The following is a 26,605-nucleotide window of genomic DNA, read 5'->3' as shown; positions in this document are numbered from 1 at the left end:
TGTATCTTACGGGCTTACCAATACAGACAGGTACTGCATTACTCCAAATTCCATCAGCCAGGCATACTCTATAGTCCTTTTTGGACTCCATATTGTATCTAAACAAAGAAATAAATGGAACAAAAGAACACTTAAAACAGCATTAGCAACATGTGTTATAGAAGTCTACATGCATAGATTCTTTATTGGAAGCCATGTCTAAACTCCAATATACTCTGCTTTTCTTTCCACTAACTATCTTTTTCTCAGTTAATAACTCTTGTTTAAAGCTTCATAAATCCCCAATAAATAACCCATTGACAAATACTCATTAGATTGTTTGATATAGAACTAGAATTCAGAAAAGTGTTTTGAAATAGAATTAACCAAAAGAAAATAATTTTCTGGTAGGGCAATAATAGTGTTTGTTTTTAGCTGTTTTGGGGATACATTATAGTTTCTTCGTTTTATTGCTTAAACAAGACTTTACAAATATTATATTACAGGAGCAATGAAGTAAAAGTCAGATATAAACAAAATACAGTGCTGAAGAGAAAAACACAATTTAAAAGAACAAGCTGTGATGGCAATAACAAAGGATGCATTTTGTATTAACCAGAAAAAAAAAAAAATTAAAACACTGCATGACACAGTACGACAGTATTATATTGCAAAATAGCCGTTAATATCACAAAACAGCCGTTAATATCACTATAAATATCTGAACATAATGGAACCCGGCTTTACAGGTGGTGCATTTGGAAGTTATTTTCTATATTTTCAGTGCAGATGTCTGCAAAAGTTCCACAAGTTGATGGAATAGGTAGTTGTTCACAGATTCTTATATATGAGGGATCTGTAGTGTGTTTTTTATTTTGGCTCTTCAGTGTGGGCAGTGTCCTCCCCAAAATCAAATGTGTCCAACAGTTTCTTACAGAGAAATACACTTTGCTCCAATGGGTTGAGTGTGTTTGATGCTGAAGCTGTAAGCTGTGCTGTGAGTGCTTGCAGTTGAACTACTAGGCCAGCATCTAGTGCTTGCAGAAGTTAGTGCTGGGGCTTCTGTTGCTGGATATGCAAAGACTGAACTAATTGCTGACGCTGTGTCCCCTGAGGGCTTTGTAAAATCTGTGCTACTGCAGCAAGGGTATCTGTATTGGTAATAGAGCTGCTCACAGACCCCTGTGAACTGGTTTTGGATTTGGATTAGCTTCGTGTTTTGGTATTGACAAAACTGCCCTCGTGTGTTTTGGTTTTGGATCTGTATTTTTTAAAAAAATTGCTGAAATATGCTAAAATCACATAATTTTGCTCTTTTTTGTTCCTATATTATTATTAACTTCGATAACACTAATTTCAAGTTATTTGCAGTCAATTTTGACCACCTCACGGGTCACAATATTATTTTCATACACTGTCAAACAAAGACTGCAACAGTTCTTGCCAGTGATAAGGGCATTTTCATACCTGGGCATAAGACCAAAAAATCCACCTCTTATGTGTGGAATTATGTTTACCCAAATCCTGACAACAGTTGTCTAGCCATTTGTAAAGCCACAGTCAGTAGAGGTAGGGACCTTAACAATCTAGGATCCTCATCCATGTTACGCCATTTGAAACGAGTTCATGGAAAGCTCTTGGGAAAATCAGAAACTTATGCTAAAAAAATAACAAGCAGTACAGCATCAGCTACCTCCCTTCTCTCATCTAGATCCCAGCACCTGCAATCTACACTCCCAACACCTTCACCATCAATATCTTCACAAGTGATCGGAGTTAGTCCTGCATCCAAATTGCTAAAGCGAGATGACTTCTCCCCTATCTAGGACTCCTCAGAAGAATCCTTGTGCGTTAGGCCCACTGCTGCTGCTCATGCTGCTTGGGGTGGATCTTCAACCCAGAAGCAGACCAAGAAGACTACTAGTAGTTTACAACAATTGACTGTTAAACAATCCTGATTAAAAGCTGTCACCCAGTCGCAAAGCGGATCACAGACACCATGGTGACTATGCTAGTCCAATAGCCACTATTAATGAAGCTGGTTTTAGACAGTTACTTGAGGTCTTGTGTTCCCGTTATCAAATTCCATCACGACACCATTTTACTAGAAAAGCTATTCCTCACTTCTACCAGAAGCTTTGTAAAAATGTAATTATTGGGCTACAAAATGCCATTCTACCCACTGTACACTTATACACAGATATGTGGACAAGTGAAACTGGGCAAACTAAATATTATATGACTGTGACAGCTCAGGGGTTAGTGATTTCCCTTCACCAGCAGGAACAACAGCAGCATGATCCCAAGTACGTCACATTTTCCTGGGGCAGGCTACTCTGCTTCACTAAGCGGCATATTATTATTATCGTAGATTTGTAAGGCACCAGAGTGCTCCACGTCGCCGTACAGTAGGGAAGACAAGGACATACATAAAACATGACATACATAAAACAAGAACAGACAAGGCAGACAAAATGAATGGAGACATGAAAACAAAGGGTATGGAGGATCCTGCTCATTAGAGATCTTACATTCTCAAGGAAAGAGGGCACAGCTGAAACAAGAGGAGCGAGTGTGGCTCAGAGTGAAGATTGGGATAGTTGTGAGGGTGCATTAGTGTGAAAAAGAGATGGGTTTTCAAAGAGCATCTAAAGATTTGAAGGCTGTGGGAAAGTCTAATTGAGCATGGTAGGGAATTCCATAAGTGAGGAGCAGCACGGGAGAAGTCTTGAAGGCAGGTGTCAGAGGTGGTTATCAGAGACGAGATAAAGCACAGTTCAGAGGTAATACCGCTGACAACCTGTTTGAAAAATTAAGGGATGTCATTGCAACATGGCTTAGAATCTCCTGAGGATATCTGATTTCTGCTAATGCCACCAATATTGCTAAAAGCATTACAGTGGGGGGAATTCCATCACATTTCCTGTTTTGCTCACACAATCAACTTGGTGGTACAGAACTTTTTAAAAAATAACAATGACATGCAGGAGATGCTGGCTGTGTCCCGAAATATTTAAGGTCATTTTCAGGATTGTTAAACAGCATGTAGGAGAATGCAGCAGCTGCAAGAAGAATAAAATATGAGGGGGAATGTACTTTAGTCCAGCGAAGTAATCACCTGTGAAGAGAGTGCAGACACTGTTAGCTTGAGTCAAGTGATTTCCCTAATTAGACTTTTTCAGAAGCAGCTAGAGAAATTGGAGGAAATAAAACAAAGCAAATCCGCTAATTATTGTCAGGCGCCATCCTGCACTCCCACCTGGTGTCGGGACGGACGCCTTCTCTGCGCTCGTCCCGTTGCTATGCAACATGACGTCACTTCCGCCCGGCAGACCGGATGTGCGGGCGCATGCGCCCCGAACATCGCGTCTCCGTTGCTAGGCAACGGAGACGCTCAGGGACGCTTCCACTCTCACCAATGATTGACAGGTGCTACTATTTAAGCCAGACTCTGGCACCACTAGGGTGCCAGAGTATCTAGTCAGCTAGCCTGTCTCTTGGTTCCTTAGTTATATATATATATATATATATATATATATATATATATATATATATCTCTGTGGATATTCACTCTGCTTACACCTCCGGATTCTGACCCCTGCCTGCCTGACCACTCTTTCGGATTACCCCTGGTCCCAGTATTGATCTCCCGGTTCTGACCCCTGGCTCCCTGACTTCTCTCCTTCTTGACTCCTATGTACCTCGGTGCCTGCACGATATTGAACCCAGATTGCCGACTACGATTATTCATCTAACCTTGCTGGTAGCTACCTGGGAGGGCCGCCACCGACACGTCTCAGTGGCTAAGTCCAAAACTCCTCGCGGGGTTTCCTGGTGAAGACCTGGGGCGTGGTTAGACTCCGCGCCTCCATGCGTAGCAGTGCAGATACCAGCAGGTAAGGCCTTCCGACTACCTTTCTCGGGACAATTATATTACATCTTGAAATCGGATCTTTATATTTTGCCAACTGTGCTTGATCCAAGGTTTAAGAGCTATGTATTTATTTCCCACTGTTCCAGATCACAAGAGATGCAATGAGCTCCTGGTCAACAGGCTAACAGCTCAAGTGGTACATGACAGAACAACGTCTCCTCCTTTAGTTTCTCTGCCACATGCTTCTAGGAAAAACTAAGCTTTCCCATGACACCCAGTGGTGATGCAGCTGAGTCAGCACAACATTTTGACATTTGGGCTGGTCTAAAAGAATTGCCCAAAAATAGCGACAGCTCTTCCATAAAACGAACTACAAGTTCCATGAGGATGGCCATTACATCAAAGTACACAGACTTCTGTGATGGTGGATTCCAGCGGGGATGAATTAGTATTGTTTGAGGAAGATGTACACAATGAGGTTGAACATGATGACAGTGTACATTGCAGGTGCTGAAATCTAGCTAAGAGAAGGGAGCTACCCAATGCTGGTATGCTTGGTAATATTTTGGGTAGAATGGCATCTTGCCAATTTTATGTTTTTCTACAGTAAACTTTCACCTTTACTAGAGGTTTTTTTTTTTCTTTAAAAAAGGTACAAGCTTTTTATTTACATTTTTGTTTCCCTGCCTTAAAACCACTATGCACTTGAACATAGGCTTTAGCACATGAGGTAGAGGGATTAGTATTATCATGACTGAGACTAGAGTGACAACAATGTTACCCCTCCTGTTTCTGTATTAGCTATGGCACAGTAGAATGTAACTGCAGATTTAGACCAAGCCATCTAGCCCTATAATTTCTATTTCAGCAAAGACAATTAGCAATTTTGCAATGGAGCTCTCCTCTTTGTGTGTTACCTATATTACACTGTACATTATGGGACTGCAGATTTAGAAGACCAAGCATGCCCTATTAATTTTATTTCAGCAATGGAGCTCTCCTGAACGTCACTGTAGACTTCGAAAAACATTGCTACCCCCTCCTTTTTCTATTCTACCTATGTTGCTGCCCAACTGCTCTATAGACTGTGCTACCCCTTCTGTGTCCCTCTGTGAAATGGCGCTGGATCGCCGTGGAGGGCGGTACTTATAGAATCCAAAACTCGCGAGATCTGACGACGTAACAATGACGTTTTGCCTCATTTTCATTTCCGAAAAAGCACGAAAGTAACTCGGATATGCTAAGTTCGGGTATGTTCGGTTCTCGGGGAACTGAACCTGAGTATCTCTAATTGGTAATTATTTACATATAGTCAATGGATACCAGTTATTACTATGTACACAAAAGTACTGCAGACATGTGAGGAATAAAAGTTATGCTAATTCTTGCTACTTGATTAATCTGTACTTTACACACTCATGTTATCAGCTGAGGGTTTAAATTTAAAGGTCAGATTCTGTGAAAAAGGAATGTTTACAGCATATTTGCCAACATTAGCATTTTCTTATCCGAAAGGTCCGGAGTGCAGGTGGGTATGTGGGGGCAGGGCTCAGAGAAACCTGTAATTGACCCTGCCCCCTAAACAGTCATTGGCATTATTGGCCTATAACGGCAGCGGACAGGGCCATGACGCAAGAATCGCGTCACTAAACAATGCCTCATCCATTCAACTTGTCAAACAGGCTGGGAGCAGGCTCTCCTAGTCAGAGACTCCACACTTTCTCCAGAACAGCTCTATCCAACTCCCTCAGGGGTCAAAGTTCAAAAGCAAACAGCTGCTTCCTACTGCCTCAGGGGTCATCAATTCAGTTTTAAACCCCTCCCATATTTATTTCGATGTATCTAGCAATATTGACAGGCTCTAATATCACCACTGTATACGTGAAAGGATCAAAAGTCACTCAAAAATGTATATGAGCAGTGGCAACACAAATCGGTTTCTTTAATGTACACACATATTTACATTTAGATACACCCCAGGGAACTCAGGTTTTGGGGTATCACACTTGAATTTCTGTGACCTGTATAAAACAATTATATGGTTATGGAACTTCTTGCGGTCTTCCAAAAACACCACCACATTATACCATATATAAATATATTAGTGATAAATGTAAATTCCATTATAACCTAAAGACCAGTAACTTCAGATTTCCCACAAGTCTTGTTTTGAAACTGTTCAACTATGTATATATCTTAATGAAAACAAACACTTTAATACATAGTATACAGAACATAGCCCCATTAACTATATAAAGCACTGGCTTGTGCTGTGTAAAGTCACTACACTACTATGGTTTTCTGTAACCAAATTTTTTACAGTAGAAGCTGCATTGTGAGATATTATTTCATCAGTTATAATGCTCATAGTTGTACTGACAGACAGAAATGTTCCTCTCACAACTCAGCTCCAGTCAGTGAATGTTGTATAGTGAAGAGTAGAGGAGAGATGTGGGCAAGCACCTGTCTGCATGGTTCTGTTTGCCAGTGAAATGTATAGTTCTGAGAATAGGGAATTTCCCCTATATAATTCAAGTCACAGAAACTCACCCAATATGACATGTATAGTTTACTCTAGATCCAAATAGGAAATCATCACCATGCATTTGCCCATGGTCTGGTTCTCCAGGTTTTCCACATGATCGTCCTACAATAGGAACAATAGTAATAAAAGTGCATGATACAGGAATGGGTGTACAACATAGGAGAAAATAGAAATGACTTGTGTGAGACGTAATGTGTGTGACCAGAAAATTCCAGATAGAAACCTAAAAAACTGCAGGTACAGTGGAGGTAGCATCAGTTATTACAGAAATACGCCTCCCTAGAGCTTTTACCATCAGCACTCCTCCAATTTAACTAGCAGAGGGACATGGGTAGAGTGTCCAGGGTGCTGGCATTCGGCATTCAACTGCCACACTGAAAGAAGGTCATCAGATTAGATTAGACTAGACATTAAACACTCTCCTGTCAGCAGCTGCAGGAAAATGGACTGGTTGCGATGTTCTAATCCCGAGTGGGAGAGGGGCTCACTGAAAAAAATAGTGAGTGGAGCAATTCAAGATTAATATCAAATGGCTCTAAATCCATAAGAAATATTTTTGAACACAAAAATATAAAACTTATTCTTTGAATGTTAATAGCCCCCCTCCCCCTTAAATAAAACCACTAATATGTACCATGGACTCGTTCTTGATTATGCCAATTTATTAGCCAGGAATTCATAGTTTAAATTCCATGAAGAATAAAAATTAATTTCAGTATTTTGCCAAAACCTATTTGACATCTACTTTAAATTTAGCAGCAGTAATTGTTGCACTGTGAATGACCCCTATACAGATTATGTGGCTGAGCAGGCAGTAAAAACCTAAGATGAATAATAAAGAGCACTTACGTTTGCAGAATTCGCCAGGAATAGACCATGTGGAGTCCCTTAGGCAAGTTATAGTGTTATTTATAGCAGAATCACGGACATATCCAGGCTGACAAGTGTAGGTTACAGTTGAATTAACAAAAAGGTATTTCTTATCAATAAATTCATTTGTCAGCTGGCCAAATGTCAGCCTGGGAGGAGCTGTGCAGCTACCTGGTGATGACAACAGCAGCATTACAACACAAACAAAACATAAATAAGCCTTTGATACACCCTTCACTGCAATGTATGTGTTTGAGTATTCTTTGAAATAATAGGAAAATTATAAATGAACACTACTAATGTTTACCCTGTGACATTGAGATGAATTCCTCCACATTTCCTAACCTAAAAAATGCAGCTACAGTGAAGGCAGACACTTTATGGACCGAGCCAATATACATGAAATTTCACTAAAATTGATAAGTTGGCTGTCACACCTCCCACTCACTCCTTGAATCTACCATCCCATTTGTGAGGCCTCAAAAGTAGGCAAGTATGCAATAATTTTTCTGTATGAAACAAGTACTCATATGTTAAACCAATATTAATGCAATTTGTATGTTAGGGGATTTAGATTGTAAGCTCCAATGGGGCAGGGACTGATGTGAATGAGTTCTCTGTGAGAGCGCTGCAGAATTAGTGGCGCTATATAAAGATGATGATGATATTGTGATCAACAGTTGCTCCCAGGACAGATACCTTGTATATAATTTGACAATTTTAAGCAGCTACTTGCAAGAAAATTATTACATGAACAGGAGACTATTAAAATCTTCAGTTAACGTTTGATTGGGCTTTAAATCTTTCTTTAAAAAGGACTGGATTACAAATTAAATTATAGAAAAACAAGAAAGCTCCAATGTGCACAAAACGCTCAAATTGAACTATGACCTATTACTACATGTCTTATGAAATATGAATTACTGTTCACTAGATCAATCAGCTTACAGGTATTTACTAGAGATGGGCGGGTCTGGTTCTCCGAGAACCGAACCCACCCGAACTTTGGGTATCCGAGTACCGAGCTGAGCAGCTCGGTACTCTCCCGCCCATTCCGAATCCAAATCGAGGCCGAACGTCATTGTGACGTCGTCGGATCTCGGGGCTCGGTTCTCGGATACTTCAACTTTATAAATACACGCCTCCACAGCAATCCATCGCCATTTGACAGAGGGAGAGAGCAGGGTGTAGTCATAGGCTAATTAGAGCAGGGACAGAGAATACAATATTGTTCTTGCAATTGCTCTAACCAAAATCGCTAGTGCAGAGAGGAGGATAGAGGTTTATTATTTTTTCTTCATATTTGGCACTCCCCAGCGCTTTTGGGGTGTCCCCCATAATTGTGCATAAATATTTCTGGCTGTCAAAAGTCATATCTGTCAGCAGTATCTACTAAATAATTTTTAGCACTCCTCAGTGCTTTTGGGGTGTCCTCCCTAATTGTGCATTAATATTTCTGGCTGTCAAAAGTCATATCTGTCAGCAGTATCTACTAAATAATTTGTAGCAATCCTCAGTGCTTTTGGGGTGTCCTCCCTAATTGTGCATTAATATTTCTGGCTGTCAAAAGTCATAACTGTCAGCAGAATCTACTAAATAATTTTTAGCACTCCCCAGTGGTTTGCGCTCAGAATGGATTCAAAGCAGTCCACATATGATCTGAATGAGCAACCAGGTTCTGTCACCAGTCCTGATGTTAGTGTTCCCAGTACGTCATCTGGCCAAGGCGATGTCAAACAACAGAGTGTTTTCAAATTAGTGCAAAAAACAAAAACCAAAAAAATTTTTACTGTATTGAAGCGAAAAAGAAGTGTAACTGAGCAAAAGTTAAGTGACGATAAAAAAAAAATTGCAAGCATGCCATTCTACACACGCAGTGGCAAAGAGAGAATGAGGCCTTCACCTTTGGCTATTAGTGGCAGATCCCAAAAAGTTACCCAGCCTACAATTGGTGCACAACTACTGTTACGCGTCAAAGCCGAGCTGCAAGATAACAGTGAGGCATTACAGGAGAATATTTGCTCTGATTCACAAATGACAACAATCCCTGTGGAGAGTCCATCCAACAGTGGGATGTCTAATCGTGAGCATTCTGCTGATGTGTGCCTTAATAGCCCGAGTATAGCCGGTGATACCCAAATTGAGGATGCCACTTTGGAATTAAAAGAGGATGAGGGGGAGATTTGTGTAGGCAACGAGGGCGCTAATGAGGATGTTGATGAGGATGAGGTTGTTTGTGTAAGTCCTGCACCAGTGGCAGCAGTTCTGGCACGTGACAAGAAAAAGGCCATTGTCATGCCTGGGCATAAACAAAAAAATCCACTTCTTATGTGTGGAATTATTTCTACCCAAATCTAGACAACAATTGTATAGCCATTTGTAGTGTATGTGAAGCCACAGTCAGTCGAGGGAGGGACCTTAACCATCTTGGAACCTCGTCTATGTTACGCCATTTAACGAGAGTTCATGGCAAAGTGTTGGGAAAAGCTGAAAGTTCTTCCCAAAAGAATACAAGCACTCCCTCATCAGCTAAGACCCTCCGCTCACCGACATACCGACGGCTACAAAATACACCCACCACACCATCCTCATCAATATCCTCAGTAGCGCTCGGAGTTAGCCCGGCATCCCACTTAAGGCTGGATGACTCCGGCACTATTATTGATTCCTCTGAAGAAAGCGTTAGTCCTGCTGCTGCTGTTGCTGCTGCTGGGGGTGAATCGTCATCCCAGAGGCAGGTTAATAAAATAAGCAGTCCTACATTTCAGCAATTAACTGTGAAACAATCATTTGCGAGGGGAAGCAAATATGACAGCAGTCACCCAGTCGCCAAGCGAATCACAGACGCCATGGCTGCAATGTTAGTGTTAGATCTGCGTCCAATCTCCACAATAAACGCAGCTGGTTTTTCACAGTTAATTGAGGTTTTGTGTCCGCGATACAGAATTCCATCGCGACACCATTTCTCCCGTAAAGCTATTCCACAACTATACCAAAAAGTGTGTAAAAATGTAGAGATTGCGCTGAAAAATGCCATTCTGCCCACTGTTCACTTAACCACAGATATGTGGACAAGTGGAAGTGGCCAAACCAAAGACTATATGACTGTGACAGCCCACTGGGTTGGTCATTCACCTTCACCAGCAGGAACAGCAGCAGCATGTACACCACTACGTAACATTTGTCACAGGCAGGCCACTCTTTGTATCACCGGCTTCACTAACAGGCATACGGCTGACAATTTGTTACGCAAACTGAGAGATGTGATTGATGCATGGCTTATACAACTCTGACTCTCCCCAGGGTATGTCATTTCAGATAACGCCAACAATATAGTGCGAGCATTACAGCTGGGTGATTTCCAACATATTCCCTGTTTTGCTCACACCATCAACTTGGTGGTGCAGAGCTTCCTACGAAATAACCGTGAGGTGCAGGAGATGCTTTCGGTGGCCCGTAAAATTTCAGGCCATTTCAGGCATTCAGCCACAGCATGTAGGAGATTACAGCAGCTCCAAGAGCAGTTTAACTTGCCCTGCCACCAACTTAAGCAAGAGGTGGTAACTCGGTGAAATTCCACCCTGTACATGCTTCAGAGGATGGAGGAACAGCGCAAAGCCATCCAAGCATATTGCACAAGTCATGACATTGGGAAAGGAGGGGGGATGTATTTCACTCTTGCACAGTGGGGAATCCTTTCAGTGCTGTGCAAGGTGCTGAAACCATTTGAAGTTGTGACATGTGAGGTCAGTGCAGACTCTGCTAGTTTGAGCCAAGTCATTCCTTTAATTAGACTATTGGAAAAGCAGCTTGAGAAAATGAAGGAGGAGCTGAAAGCAAGCAATTCAGCAAAGTATGTTGGCCTTGTCGATCAAGTACTTAATTCGCTTCACAATGATCCTCGAGTTATTAAGATCTTGAACTCGGATCAGTATGTTTTGGCCACTGTGCTTGATCCAAGGTTTAAAACCTACATTGAGTCTTTACTTGTAAATGAGCGAGATGTGAACTTTTGCAAAGAGCTATTGCTCAGCAAGTTGGCCGCTGAACTGGGTCTCGGCTTGACGACGTGTCCTCCTTCACTTTCTCAAGCTGTTGCTCGTAAAAAATTAAATTTCCAAAAAAGAAGCAGGGAAGACACAGGGGGCAGACGAGAACAATTTAACATCTGGGCTGGTTTGAAGGATTTTTCAAAAAAATGTGTCACTTTGCCCATAACTCCATCCAATATGAGTATAAACATGCAAAGGATGGTGGAGGATTACTTTCAAGAGGTAGTTGATATGGAAATGTCAGACAGTCCCTTTCCTTACTGGGAAGAAAAGCAGGCCATTTGGAAACCCATGTACAAACTTGCTTTGCAATACCTAAGCTGCCCACCCTCCAGTGTGTACTCTGAACGAGTGTTCAGCACAGCAGGGAACTTAGTCAGTGATCGCCGTAGAAGGTTACTTCCCAAAAATGTGGAGAAAATGATGTTTATAAAAATGAACTACATCTTCCACGAGGAAGGCCTTCACCATCCAAGACATCCAAGCACTGACTGTTCTCTAATGGTGGATTCAAGCAGCGATGAATTGATAGTCTGTGATGATGACGTACACACTGATGAGGGTGAGGATTAAGCTGAAGATGATGCCGATAACATCTTTTTAAAACTTTCTATGTAAGTGTAGGGTGCAATCTACCCCCAAAGAGGAAAGGGACTTGTGGCATTTCCATATCACATACCATCTTGAAAGGCTGCTGTTAGGGCAATTTATCCTTAAGGGTAGGGTGTCATAGACAGAGTGACCCTAAACTGGCTTTGTCCATTTTTCATAATATTGTACAGTCTATAATGGCTGAATTTTTGGGTATTTTATACAAGTGGAGGGGGGGCTAGAGAGACAGAAACCAAACTGGCTTTTTCCATGTCAATTAATATTGTACAGTCTATAATGGCTGAATTTTTGGGTATTTTATACAAGTGGAGGGGGGCCTAGAGAGACAGAGTGACCCCAAACTGTCTTTCTCCATGTCAATTAATATTGTACAGTCTATAATGGCTGAATTTTTTTAGTATTTTATACAAGTGGAGGGGGGCCTAGAGAGACAGAAACCAAACTGGCTTTCTCCATGTCAATTAATATTGTACAGTCTATAATGGCTGAATTTTTTGGTATTTTATACAAGGGGAGGGGGGCCTTGAGAGACAGAAACCAAACTGGCTTTTTCCATTTCTTTACATATTTAACTATAAGTGTAGGGTGTAATATACATTCAAAGACGATGGCTGCATTGCCAATATGCATAGATGGAGAGGAAGACAATCTGTTTTGTGTGTAGAATAGGCCTACCAACGAAGAATTAAACTGTTTTTTTGGATGATTTATTACCTCAACAATTAGATTACTTGTCTCTAAAACAGTTGGAGCACTAAATTGGGTTAATTTAGGCCCAAAAACATGGATTTTCCCAAAAAATAGCAAAACAAAACCAAACAAAACCAAAACCAAAACACGCAATGGCGGTTTTGCAAAACCAAAACCAAAACCAAAACACGACGGTAATCCAGATCCAAAACCGAATCCAAAACCAAAACACGGGGGTCAGTGACCATCTCTAGTATTTACTAACAGTCATCTTCAAATTTTAGCACCTGAAAGTGTCAATAGACGATGCATAAATGGGACAGATGGTATTCTTAATGTGGTTGTATGCAATGACCACTTGACACTATATACACCGCATGGTACTGCACAATATATTTTACATTATGGATATTCCATAAGGATTTAAAAACTGTGTTTGGCTAGCTCCCCATATTTACCAAACTATTTTCATTGCAATCTTGGGGGGAGGGGGGAAATTCAATTCCCCCCGAAGTACTGCCACGTTATAGATATTACTGTTATTATGGTAATATTAACCCGGCATTCTGCTTGCAGGTCAGGGAGCTGTGAGCAAAAAGTCGGTGTTCGAACTACCGTAATAACAGTAATTACGCGCACTATTACCGTAATAACAGTAATAGTTTTAGCACGGCAAATTGAATTCCCCTCTTGGAGTGAGTTTTGACAGTGCTGTTTGTATAAATATTTAACATTTTCAATATCCCAAAAATCACAAAAAACAGTCACTTGAGTGAGTCATTGACTAATAGAGGCAAAAGTGCCCCATAGCCACGGAAGTCTTACGTGACTTGCGATATTCTTAATCTGTATGGGTAGAAGCAATTTTATTACATTATATTAGTTTGGTCATAAAAATAATTGTAGAACACAGACAAGCTACTTACGATTACAAGTCGGTAGAGTAGGGTCCCACATGCTACTAGCATTGCATGTTACATGTCCAGATCCAATCATCGTGAAGTCTTTGTAACACTGAAAACTGACAGCGGAATTTAGAGTGTACGGGCCAGGAAATCCAAATAATTTCTTTGCATTTAGGACCTCTGGATTAATGCAATCAATTACTACAAAGGGGCAAAACATGCAACTTTTGGTTAGCACAAAATATTTAAATGCACATTACATGACAATCCCTAAAAATGAAGGATTAAAACATACATAAAGAAAGAACAAACAAACAGGTTTGTTTACATTTATATTTTAAATTATAATTAAATATCACCTTCATTTAGCTGTTCACAAAGTCAAAGGGATACAACAACTTCTTAAGTAACTAAAACAATCACTGTCACACACCAGACTCTCAGGTTCTGTCACTTACCTCTTTGCTGGCTTTCCAAGTTGTCCCTGCAGTCCTCAGGCTCTGCTGTTTTCAGACCTCTCTAAGATGCTGTCCAGTCTGATTCTGGAGGGATCTCTGGAGTGGAGACAGAGTATGGGTGCAGCCATCTTTGATTCAGTCACATGATTCCTCTCAGCCAATCAGGTGATAACAGCATTCATTTCAGATTCCCTCCAAAACCAGTCCGTGGAAACTGCCATCTTGGATATAGTCACCTGATCCATTTCAGCAACTCAGAGTGCTGCTTCTGCCCAGCTGATTGCAATCTCTAATCAGGAATCAACAACAACTATAAAATGACTTCCTGGAGCCCTTACCTGTTGCCAGTGCAATCTTGTATTTCAGACACCATCCTGGTTCCTAGCAGTTTGTAGTCTTCCTATCTATCTCGCTACAGTCTTGCTATTTATCCAGCTCTAACAGTGCAGTCTGCATTCTGGCTCCAGTCCGATTCCAGCAATCTGGTTCCATTCCAGTTCCAGTCCAGCAATCCAGTTCCTGTTTGCTCTCCCCTGCTTGTGTAATCACCATCTGCATCAGTCCTTTCACTACTTGCAGGGGAACATCAGGCCACCCAGTTTTGTCCACATAACCACCAGTCCAGCTCCAGAGACATAACCCAGTCTGGGTACAGATAGATCTTCAGGCGTGACAGTTTGCACTGGCCTAATGAATCCCGCTGCTGAACAACCGCAAGGAGCGGGCTCGATTCAAAGCCTGGGGAATGTGCTCGTGAGCCAGGAAACGCACAGGGACAAATCATGCAGTTCCTTCAAAACTGTCCTCCCGCCTGGATAGAATTACTCTCAGTCCAGATGACTTCTGTTTCTGTACGAACTCCACTTGTTCAAGTTCCTGCCACAGCTTCTCATCTTCATCTGCCAACTCTTGCCATTTTTGATGGTGATCCATAACTGTGCAAGCGATTCCTGAATCAATGATCCATTTTGAGCTTCTGCCCAGCAATTTCCCCACGGAGAAAGCAAAAGTTGTGTACATTATCTCCCTCCTATCGTGACAAGCATTAGCCTGGGCATTTCCATTGTGGGAAAGAGCAGATCCTCGGATTTCCTCTTGTTCTGGATTCACAGCAGCCTTCCATCGGAGCTTGGACGAGCCTTGTAGAATCACATCAACATCCTTAGAAATTCTACGCCTTTGAAAGGGCTCTCGTCCTGTGGGCCAATACCTGGTTCACTTCCAAATCTTAGATTCTGAGATGAAGTGGAAAGATGAGGCCCTTATTATCAACTTGTGATCTGCCTTCTACACTTGAATTTCCCTGTGTACTAAAGTTGATTTACGCTTTCGGGAACGTGCCCTGGAGAAAGAAAGGGGTGAAAGGGTTAAGCTGCATCACCAACTTCGGTCCCGGCAGTCCTCACCGCAAAATGATGTGCCCAGGTGAACCGCTCTCATTTAGCCAAAGAGGAGCGTTAGACTCCAACTGGCGAACTTATGCCTTTATTGTGCAGCTCCAGGACATTTACTTGATTCCTGCCCCAAGCGTTCAGGAAACTCCTAACCAGTGATGGAGAAACTAGGTTAGGAGAAGTCAATTCTACTCCACAAAAATCTGATTGTGTACGAACAATCACTCTAACATTCTCAGCAAACCAAGAACCTCTCAGCTCTTCTTACTGCCACAGTGGTTCAAGAATTGCGCTTACCCACAGAGTTACCTCGACCTTTCTACATCATGACAGTGGATGGAAGTCACATCTTAAATAGTATCACCCACCAGACTCTGAAGATTAGAGTGGGGGTTCTGCACTCAGAATTACTTTAGCTTCTTATCACTCCCAAAGCATCACATTCCTTAGTCCTAGGTTTACCATGGCTCCGGTTACATAACCCCCAGATTGATTGGACTACGTTGCAGATTACATCCTGGGGTATATCTTGTACGGACTCCTGCCATATCTCTTCAAACTACAGTCTCCTCTGGTCCATGGCGTCCACCCTTACCTTACAGGGACTTCTCCAATGTCTTCAGTAAAGCTGGTACTGACTCCTTCCCACCACATAGAGAATGGGATTGTCCAATCGATTTGATGCCAGGGGCGTACCTACCCTGTGCTCTCTCCCCGAGACAAAATCAATGTCTGAATACATCCAGAAAAACATTGAGAAGGGGTTTATTCATCCATCTTCCTCACCTGCCGAAGCAGGTTTCTTTTTTGTGAAGAAAATGATGGTGGTCTCCTCCCCTGCATTGACTATAAAGGTTTGAACAATATTACCATCAAAAATAGTTATACTTTGCCCCTAATCACGGAATTTTTTGATCGTGTCAGAGGAGCCACCATCTTCACCAAATTAGATTTAAGATATTAGATTGATTGGCACTACGAGTACTTAGTCATGCCATTCAGATTAAGTAATGCCCCAGCGGTATTCCAGCATTATGTCAATGAAATATTCCATGACCACCTCTACAAAACGGTCATCTACCTGGACGACATCTTTATCTTCTCTAATAATCTGGAATCACATAGTGCCCATATCAAGGAGGTTCTTTCACGACTTTGTACCAACCGGCTCTTTTGTAAATTGGAGAAGTGCACCTTTGAAGTTCCATTCATCTCCTTCTTAGGTTAGATTATTTCTGGTACTGACTTACAGATAGACCAAGAGGATAGATCAACTGGCCTCTTCCAACCACTCAAGGCTGTTCAACGCTTTCTGGGTTTCGCAAACTATTACAGAAAATTCATTAAAAATTTCTCCACTCATGTGGCTCCTATCACAACCCTTTCCAAAAAGGGGTCTGAATTTGTCTGAAGCTAAAGCAGCATTCCATTGCGTTAAACAACTTTGTTTCCTCTCCAGTTCTTCACCAGCCTGATTTATCCAAACCTTTCCTCCTGGAAGTGGAACCCTCTGCAGTAGGTGTAGGTGCTGTTTTATCTCAACGTTTCATAGATTGATATCTTCATCCCTGTGGCTATTATTCTTGCAAATTTCTCCCGGCAGAGAAAAACTACTCTATGGGAGATCAAGAATTATTAGCCATTAAGTTGACTTTGGAACAATAAAGACAATTGTTGGAAGGTGCCAAATATCCCATCTCTTGTCACAAATCAAAAACCTTCTGTACCTAAAGTCAGCTTAGTGTCTCAATCAATGCAAGCTAGATGGGCCTTGTTCTTTTCCAGGTTTGACTTCAAAGTAACCTACCTGTCAGGATTCCAGAAATATAAGGGTGATGATCTCTCACATTCCATGGTTCAAGATGAGAATGTTTTCCTCACAGGAAAAAGTCCCATCATCGATTCTGTGTACTTTTCTATCACCAATTATGTTCATACCCTGCCTCTGGGAAAACTTTTCGTAGCTCCAGCACTTTTCAAGAAATTGCTTCAATGGGCTCATGCTTCCGGATTTTCAGGACATTGTGGAGTTTGGAAGACTTTCAAATTTCTCCAAAGATCCTATTGGTGGCCTACTCTCAAGTAGGACATCCAAGAATTCACTGCTTCCTCTTCCAGATGTACCCAAAATAAAACACCTCACCAGACACCTGCTGGTCATCTTCAACCATTGTCAACTCCTCACCAACCATGAACTCATCTGTCTATGCACTTTATTACTGATCTACCAGTTTCTAATGGGTTCAACGTCATCTGGGGTGTAGTTGACAGGTTCTCCAAGATGAACCATTTTGTCCATCTTGGAGGGGTACGATTCTACATACATGGTTGACCTGCCCTCGTATAGTCTCTTTCTCGACCATGGTTCTCACACTAATAAACACCATGTCTGAACAACAAGTCAATAAGGACCCTTGTTCATTCCTTCTCTCTCGCCCCTTCCTGATAAGAGCTCCCCTTCTGACAAAATTATCTCCCATATACTGGTAGCTTCTAAGTCCTTAATAGCCAAACATTGGAAAGACCCTAATCCTCCCTCCATGCAGGAGCTACAGAATTACATTTGGCATGTCGCAAGCATGTAAAGTATTACATACTACCTACACGTCAAATCACAAATTCGACAAGATTTGGGCACCGTGGCATTTACAAGAAAGTCGTAGCTACATATCCTCCTTGACTCCTTCCTGCTATTGGCATATAGCCCTTTGGCCACCTCCGGATCCCCCAGGCTGGGTGCGGTGCACCATGGGCAAGAGCCTCGCCTATGTTGCAGATTGATTTCTAATTGCATAGGTTGCTTGTCCCCAGACATGTTGCATATATTTTCATTAGTGAAATTTGTGCCTTTCCTACCCGCCTTCTCCCCCTAGCCCTTACTAATATAAAACAAAACTAAGAGGAGTCATTTTGTTTACTCATATCCTTTTGATCATTATGCTGTTTGTATTTCTTGTGCTGTTTCCTCTCTCAATAAAGAGTTTAAAAAAAAAAAAGTATTACAGGGAATAAGGCTCTCCCTAGTGTAAATTATTACGGAAAATGAGTGTCATCTAGGACCTCTAACTTGACTACATCCCCATCTGGTCACAGAAATCCTCAGTTACTAATATCCTTATAATCTACTGTAGGGAGTGTTTGATCCTACATCTAATCTTAGAATATATAATCTATAAAAGAAAAACACAAATTATGTCAAAGAGTTAGCCTTTTAAAAACTACATACAGAAGTAAATAGGATTATCTGGCATTTTGCAGAAGTAGTGTTCCTATTTGTTAGCGATTACCACTTACTGGAAGCTTTAAGTAACATAATATATAATAGTCACTAGATTGAAATTAGTGACAGACACTAGAATTCAGAATTTATAAAAAAAAAAAAACATCTAAGAGGTTTCCAACCTTTGCATTGAGGGGGATAGGTGCTCCAATATCCATGAGATGTGCAGAATATAGAAGCTTCTCCGATTAGCGATAAGCCACTTTTGCAGGTGTAGGTCACAGCATCCTGGTACACATAATCCGTTTTATCAGGTTTAAACGAGCCATCAGTAATTGCATTTGGGGGAGGACACTCTTGAACTGAGAAAACAAGACAGTCATCTCTGGCACCCGCTAAAAGCACCACCATAGGAGATGTGCACACACATCACCCACAGATGTGCATGCAATATCCCCAACTATACCACTGACAAAATTGCATATCACAGCCAGGCATGCACAGTAACATGCCTGGAAATGGCTACAATGAAAACACTCATCTCGCCCACTATACTACTGAAGTCAGAGCCCCTAAACACCAATTAGCAACTACTACACCAAAGATAACAACCACCAATAGGATCAGATCTTTTTGATGCCTAAATTGCCCTGAGGTCTTAAAGGCGGTGGCATTTCAAGATGGACGACCATTCTGATTACAGAACCTACTGAGGAAGCCACTTTACATGGTGAAATGCATTTGGAACCTACCCACACTCCAAAAACAGTTTGCTACTTTTTTTTGACTTAAAAGAAGATAAACATATCAATTGTAACTAATTTCATTATCTTACTCCTTCTATTTGTCCACAATCCTTTCTATGCCCAATTTTTACTTCACTTACAGCATTCTGCAACATTGCCTTAAACCACTTTTCTCCCTCTCTCCTATTACACTGAACCTATATCACATTGGCTCTACTACTATATCATATCACCCTTCCTCCTGCTCTACCTATTGTATTTGATTTTATCTAGACCTCATCCTACCTGTATACCAAATCTTTCAAAACTATCCCTATAAGTTCTAATTCTTGCTCCCTACACGGTCACGCTTTCATTTATCTTTTCTATTTACAACTTCTTATACCTACTAGTCCAACTCCTTGCCCACACCTCCATACCGTTAACATATTCCCACCTTCATAATTTGACCTACCAATTACACACCACCTACCCCAAGAACATATCCTCTATGACCTACCTCGGCTGTTTGTACCTTACTAACAAAATGTTTTGTATTAACAATATCACCCAACTTACGCCTAGCTCAGCACACTAGCAATGAACCAGCTCTATAGACCAACAGTCGAGACACTATACTACAGCAACCAACTACAAGCTGCGCTGTTCTACTAGGTGGAGGAACCCATGTCTGCCTTACACACATACACATCCTCACCTACATCAACCAACCGCAAGAGTCATACTGCAACCATCAATTAGCCTGTTGTCGGACTGGCAGGTTAGAAGACCCAAAATGGGCCTAATGATTGGAGGCCCCCTCTCTCCCCACAACAGTTGAGCCAATACCGTGGCCACCAACTACAAGATGCAATCCATGGCTACATACAGATAAGTTTTCACTCTTTCTAGTTCCACTAGGTGAAGGAACCTGTGTCTGCAGCACAACAACACATCACCACCTACACTAGCGCAATAGTATACTGCAACAATTATCCTGCTGTCTGACAAGCAGGTTAGAAGACCGAAAATGGGCCTAATGAATTGAGGCCCTTCTTCTCTCCCTGCTCACTCTAGGAAACCCTTTGATTTGTCTCTCACTTGAGCCCAAAGCTTTTGGAAAGCTGTCTTTCCCAAAAAGACAATTTTCCCTGGAGTTCAGAACACAAGTCAGAAACCTAAAACTTGCATAGAGTCCTTCAATGACTGCCAGCAGGGGAAGGGGGGGGGGGGTGTGAGGGAGACAGAGAGAGAGAGAGAGAGAGACAGAGAGAGAGAGAGAGAGAGAGAGAGAGAGAGAGAACGAGAGACAGAGACATAAAGAATCCATTGACAGTCCACCATCCCTGACAAATCTAAAGAAGGCAATACAAAATAACACCTAAATGTGAATTCAATTTGGTATGCAGTGGTTTTCATACCTTCATGACCAAAGTCATGAAAAATTTGTAAAAGAGAAGAAACATAAATACATAAAGAAAAACACCACATCAGTGTATCTCACAGGCTTACCACTACAGACAGGTACAGCATTACTCCAAGTTCCATCAGCTAGACATTCTCTATAGTCCCTTCTGGACTCCATATTGTATCTAATTAATAAATAAGTTAAAGAAATTGGAACAAATGAACATTAGCATTAGTAACATGTATTACAGAAGTCTCTGGGCATATCTTTAATATTATTGAAAGTCATGCCTAAACCAAAATCAAATCTACAATTTACCTGTCTATTATCTTTTTCTCAGTTAATTACTCTTTCCTATTGTTTAAGACTTCATGTATTAATAATAAATTCATCTACAAAAACTACTTAGATTATTTGAGAAGAAGAATCAACTTAAATACATTTTTCGTGGGGCATTGGCATTTTTTTTATATGTCTTGGGGAATGGGGATAAATTGTAATTTACAGAAGCAATGAAGTGAAAGTGATATACAGTATAAACAAAATACAGTGCTGTATAGAAAAGCTAAATTTAAATGAACAAGCTGTTACTGCAAAGAAAAAAAGGCTGCATTTTGTATTAATGTGAAAAAAATATGTAAACACACCATTAATATCAATATAAATTTTGATAATTAGCCTCACTATACATTTCTCAGCATTTAAATGACATATATTAGACGTCATCATGGATTATAATGACCTGTCATTACATCAGTACATGGTTATAGAAGTTCTTGCTGACTTCTAATACTAGCACCACAATATACCATATATAAATATACAAGTGATAAATGTAAATTATACCGTAATGACTTAAAGACCAGTAAGTCTTGTTTTGATACTGTTTAACTATTAAATGTATAACTCTTAATGAAAACAAACATACTAATGCACAGTATACCACACACAGTCCCATTAATTACATAAAAGCACTGGATGTGCCATGTACAGTCACTACACTACTCTGTTGCTTTCTGTATAGTAATATTTACAGTAGAAGCTGTATTGTGAGGTATTATATTGTCAGTTATAATGCTCAGTCATACTGTCAGACATGAAATGTTCCTCCCATAGCTCAGTTCCAGTCAATGAATGCTGCATAGTGGAGAGTAGAGGTGAGATTTGGGCAAGGACCTGGCTGCACGTCTCTGTTCCAGTAAATGTATAGTTCATAGCATAATGAATTTCCCTTTTATAATCCAAGTCACAGAAACTCACCCAGTATTACATGTATACTTTACTCTAGATCCAAATAGGAAATCATCAAAATGCATTTTCCCATTGTTTGGTTTTCCAGGGTTTCCACAGGATCTCCCTATAATAGGAAGAACAATAGTAATAAAAGTGTGTGGTATAGGAATGGGTGTACAACATAGGAGAAAATAGAGATGTGCGAGACATATAACCCGTGTGTCCAGAGAGTTCCAGATATAAATTTTAAAAAGTGCAGGTACAGTGGAGGAAGCATCAGTTTACATAAATACTCCTGCCTACAGCTTTTACTGTTAGCACTCCACCAATATAACTAGCAGAAGGGCAAGGGTACAGTGTCCAGGAAACTCACATCTGGCATTTGGCTGCCACACTGATAGAAGAAGGTATTCAGATAAGAGATTAAACACTCTCCTACCAGCAGCAGTAGAAAAATGAACTGTGGGGATGTTCTACTCCACTCTGCTAGTCCCAGGTGAGAGAGGGGGTGAATGAAAACTTTAGTGAGTGGAGCAATTCAAGGTTAGTATCAAATGGCTCTAAAAACTATAAAAAAATCGGTTCGAACAAATATAAATTATTCTTTGAACAACTTCCCTTTGGCAAAAACATCATCACCAAACACCAAATATTGACTCATTCCTGACGTATGCCCATTAGCCAGAAATTTATGTCATTAAAAATAAAATATTTATATTAGTTTAGTATTTTGCCAAAACCTATTTGACATCTATTTCAGGTATTGCAGCAGTCATTGTGTCACTGTGAATGACCCCTATACAGGTAATGTGGATGAGCAGGCAGTACAACGCAAGATGAAGAATAAAGAGCACTTACGTTTGCAGAACTCTCCAGGAATAGACCATGTGGAGTCACTTAAGCAAGTTATAGTGTTACTGATCACAGGATCACGGACATATCCAGACCGGCAATTATAGGTTACAGTTGAATTTACAAAAAAGTAATTTTTATCAATGAATTCAACTCTCAGCTCCCCAAATGTCAGCCTGGGAGGAGCTGTGCAGCTACCTGGTGATGACAACAGCATTAAGACACAAACAAATGAGGAAAAAAAAAAAACCTTTTTTGAAAAACACTTCACTATAAGTTTGTGTTTATGACTATTCTTTGAAATATTGGGAAAATGAATGGTGGACATTACTGTTACAATTTTTAAAATAAAGTTCGATTGGAACATAAAATATATGCAAAACTATATTTAAACTTTATTTAAAGAGCAGTGCGCCAAATGCTCAAAATTGAACAACATTATTTGTCTTTAGTTAAATGCATTATTTATAATATAATTCTTAGACGTAATTTCTACTGTAATATAAAAATTGTAATTCCAGATATTTAACTCTTAGTTAAGGATAAAAGTGTTATATTACGGGCCGATTCAATTCTGCCACGAATAACGCGACGTTAACAGTATTACCGTTAATACGGTAATTTTAACCTGGATTTCATCTCGCAGCTCAGGGAGCTGCGAATAAAAATCCAGCATTGAAATTACTGTATTAAGGATAATTATGCACAATTTTACCGTAATAACGGTAATACTGCTAATGCCGCATTATTCGTGGCAGAATTGAATCAGCCCCCAAGTGTGCTATTTATTGAATAACTATTTGTTTTAAATAACTGTTAGTGTTTAAGTCATATAGTAGTTCTCATCAATATTTTAAGGGTTACATTATGTATACTAATTTTTTATTTTTTTTTACAAATAAATTCATGTAAGCTAAAACTAGAATCCCTCCAAATACAAATTACACCCAAATGAAAAAAAGAATTTCTTTCCTTTTATCTCACACTGCTGCAGATTACACAGTTATAGAATAGGACTTAAATACTCACCAACAAGTGGGCACTGCACATACATCAAAATAAACATTGCCGATTACTAGTCCTGCCAACAGCTATTTGCTCACATGGGCAAGGCTCAAGATAAATGGGAGATGGCATTCAAAGCTGGGGAGAGGACGACCTAGTGAATATAGTACCTGTGCAGCTACATCAGCAGCAAAATGGCACATGTCAGAAAGGAAGGGTAAAAATATAGGGATATATCTTACAGCGCAGTAACTGGCTTTTTATAAATATTAATTACTACCTACTATAAGCTCATTAGATTTAGGTCTTTACTGATCGCAATCTTAATTTTAACCCCTAGCAATAGAAGATGCATAAATGTGACAGATGGTATTCTTAATATGGTTGTATGCAATGCCCACTTGACACTATATACACCGCATGCTAGTGTTCAGTATTACATATTATGGGGAATTACATAAAGTTTTTAACACATTACTTGGGTGGCTGCCCTTCATACTTGGCAAACTATTTTTATGGCCATGCTTAAAGGGAGCGTGCTTTGACAATGTAGGTTTTACAAATATTTAATATTTTCAATGTATCACAAGTCACAAAAATCTTTTTTTACTGTTACCCGAGTGAGCCATTTACTAATAAAGGCCAAAGTGCTCTTTAACCACGGAAGACTTATGTAACTTATGATATTCTTACTCTGTATGGGTAGAAACACTTTTAGTACATTAAATTAGTTCAGTGATATAAAAATTGTTGTAAGATCACAGAAAAGCTACTTACGATTACAAGTAGGTAGAGGAGGGTCCCACATGTTATTAACATTGCATGTTACATGTCCAGACCCAATCATCGTGAAGTGTTTGGAACACTGAAAACGGACAGCGGAATTTAGAGTGTATGGGCCAGTAAATCCAGATAATTTCTCTGCATTTGGGATCTCTGGATTAATGCAATCAATTACTACACAGAAACAAAACATGTAACCTTTGGTTAATACAAAAGATTTAAAGGCACATTCCATGGTTGTTTCACTGATAATCCTTAACTAGAACATTTATCCAGCATGTTATGTATTAGAAATGCAGAATTAAAACATACATAAAGAAAGGACAAAAAACCCAAAAGGTTTGTTTACATTTATATTTTAACATTCAATATAAGCTTAATTTAGTAAATCGCAAGGTCAAAAGGATACAACAACTTAAATAACTAATACAGTCACTCTAGTTCAGTGAAACTCACTAGAAATTATATATAGTGTAATAGCCTATAATATAATAATATATAGTATAATAAGTATAATAATATATCATATAATAAGTATAAGTGGGCTGTAACCCAATTGAATTGCAAGCGCATGAATTAACTTCAAATAAGGCTTACAAAAAAAGTATTACTATGTTGCAAGCTTCATATCTCATAACTCAATACCTTCCATAGCTACCCTCACTGCCCCCACAACACCACTTACCTTTTAACAGGCTGTTCTGCTATCAGATATAAATGTAAAACATTTTACATTTTAACATATCAAAACTGGAAAGCATCATACAAATGTTGCCAGATAATAGTTTCACCTGCACATGGTTAAGAATTACAGAATACAAAATGACAGAAGAGAACAAAGCTAAAGGTCCTCATTTTAACCCTGTTCTTATGTGCTTCTTGAGTAGACATCCAGTAAGGTTCTCTCTGGAGCAATCTACGTTTCAACTCATTGACACATATGCTGGATACTTCTTCCAGCACGAACAATGAGAGGCTTAGTTTACATCAACCAAACTAATAGACATGTTATATTAAAAGGAACACTCAAATATTACCATATATAATCTCTTTTAAAGACACGAGACTCATGAGTGAGCTCCACCTCTGAAACCTCCTGGGACATATCTACATCTATTTATGTATAGCACATACACACAGATAGTGTTCATTATAAAAATGTTCAAAATGAAATTTGGACTATAAGGAATAATGTACTCCCTAGTGTAAATTATTATAAATAATAAATGTCATTTAGGACCAATGACTTGACTAGATCCCCTTCCTTTTATATGGTCACAGAACTTTTCAGTTATTAATATCCTTATAATCTACAGAATGGCAGTGCTACACCTCACATCTAATATTAGAATATATATTGACTATAGAGAAAAACAAAAAATATGTCACAGTGGGCTTAGCCTTTCAATAACTACATAGAAGAAAATAAGACTATCTTGCATTTTGTATAAACAGCATTTCTATTTGTTGCTAACTGGAAGCTTTAAGTAGCATAATATATAAAAATCATGAGATTGAAATTAGTGACGTAGGCACTAAAATTTAGAATTTAACCCACAATCCATAAAAAAAAAAAAAGCACCCAAGATATTTCCAACCTTTGCATTGAGGGGGATCAGAGCTCCAATCTCCATGAGATGTGCAGAATATAGAGGCTTCTCCGATAAGTGCTAAGCCACTTTTGCAGGTGTAGGTCACAGCATCCTGGTACACATAATCCGTTTTATCAGGGTTAAACGAGCCATCAGTAATTGCATTTGGGGGATAACACTCTTGAACTGAGAAAACAAGACAGTCATCTCTGGCACCCGCTAAAAGCACCACCATAGAAGATATGCGCTCACATCACCCACAGATGTGCACGCAATCTCCCCACTATACCACTGTCGAAATAGCATCTCACGGCCAGGCATGTGCAGTAGCATCTCCGGAAATGTCTACAATGAAAACATTTATCTGTCCCACTATAACGCTGAAGTCAGAGCTCCTAAACACCAAAA

At 40.0% G+C, this 26,605-nt stretch overlaps 1 protein-coding gene across 1 annotated transcript in view; it reads right to left on the bottom strand.

Annotated features, from left to right (window-relative positions):
* Positions 1 to 13,579, bottom strand: part of LOC142139930 (complement decay-accelerating factor-like) — a 37,837-nt gene extending 24,258 nt beyond the window's left edge. The window contains exons 1-2 of the mRNA XM_075197794.1: positions 13,549 to 13,579; positions 7,248 to 7,439 (exon numbers count right to left, since the gene is read on the bottom strand). Coding sequence (XP_075053895.1) covers positions 7,248 to 7,439; positions 13,549 to 13,579 — 223 coding nt within the window. The remainder of the gene's footprint in view (positions 1 to 7,247; positions 7,440 to 13,548) is intronic.
* Positions 13,580 to 26,605: the final 13,026 nt, after the last annotated feature.

This window comes from Mixophyes fleayi, chromosome 2 (genome assembly GCF_038048845.1).
Source record: "Mixophyes fleayi isolate aMixFle1 chromosome 2, aMixFle1.hap1, whole genome shotgun sequence".
Classification (NCBI taxonomy): domain Eukaryota; kingdom Metazoa; phylum Chordata; class Amphibia; order Anura; family Limnodynastidae; genus Mixophyes; species Mixophyes fleayi.
The sequence above is the reverse complement of the archived record's forward strand: the minus strand, read 5'-3'. Positions and strand labels throughout refer to the sequence as shown.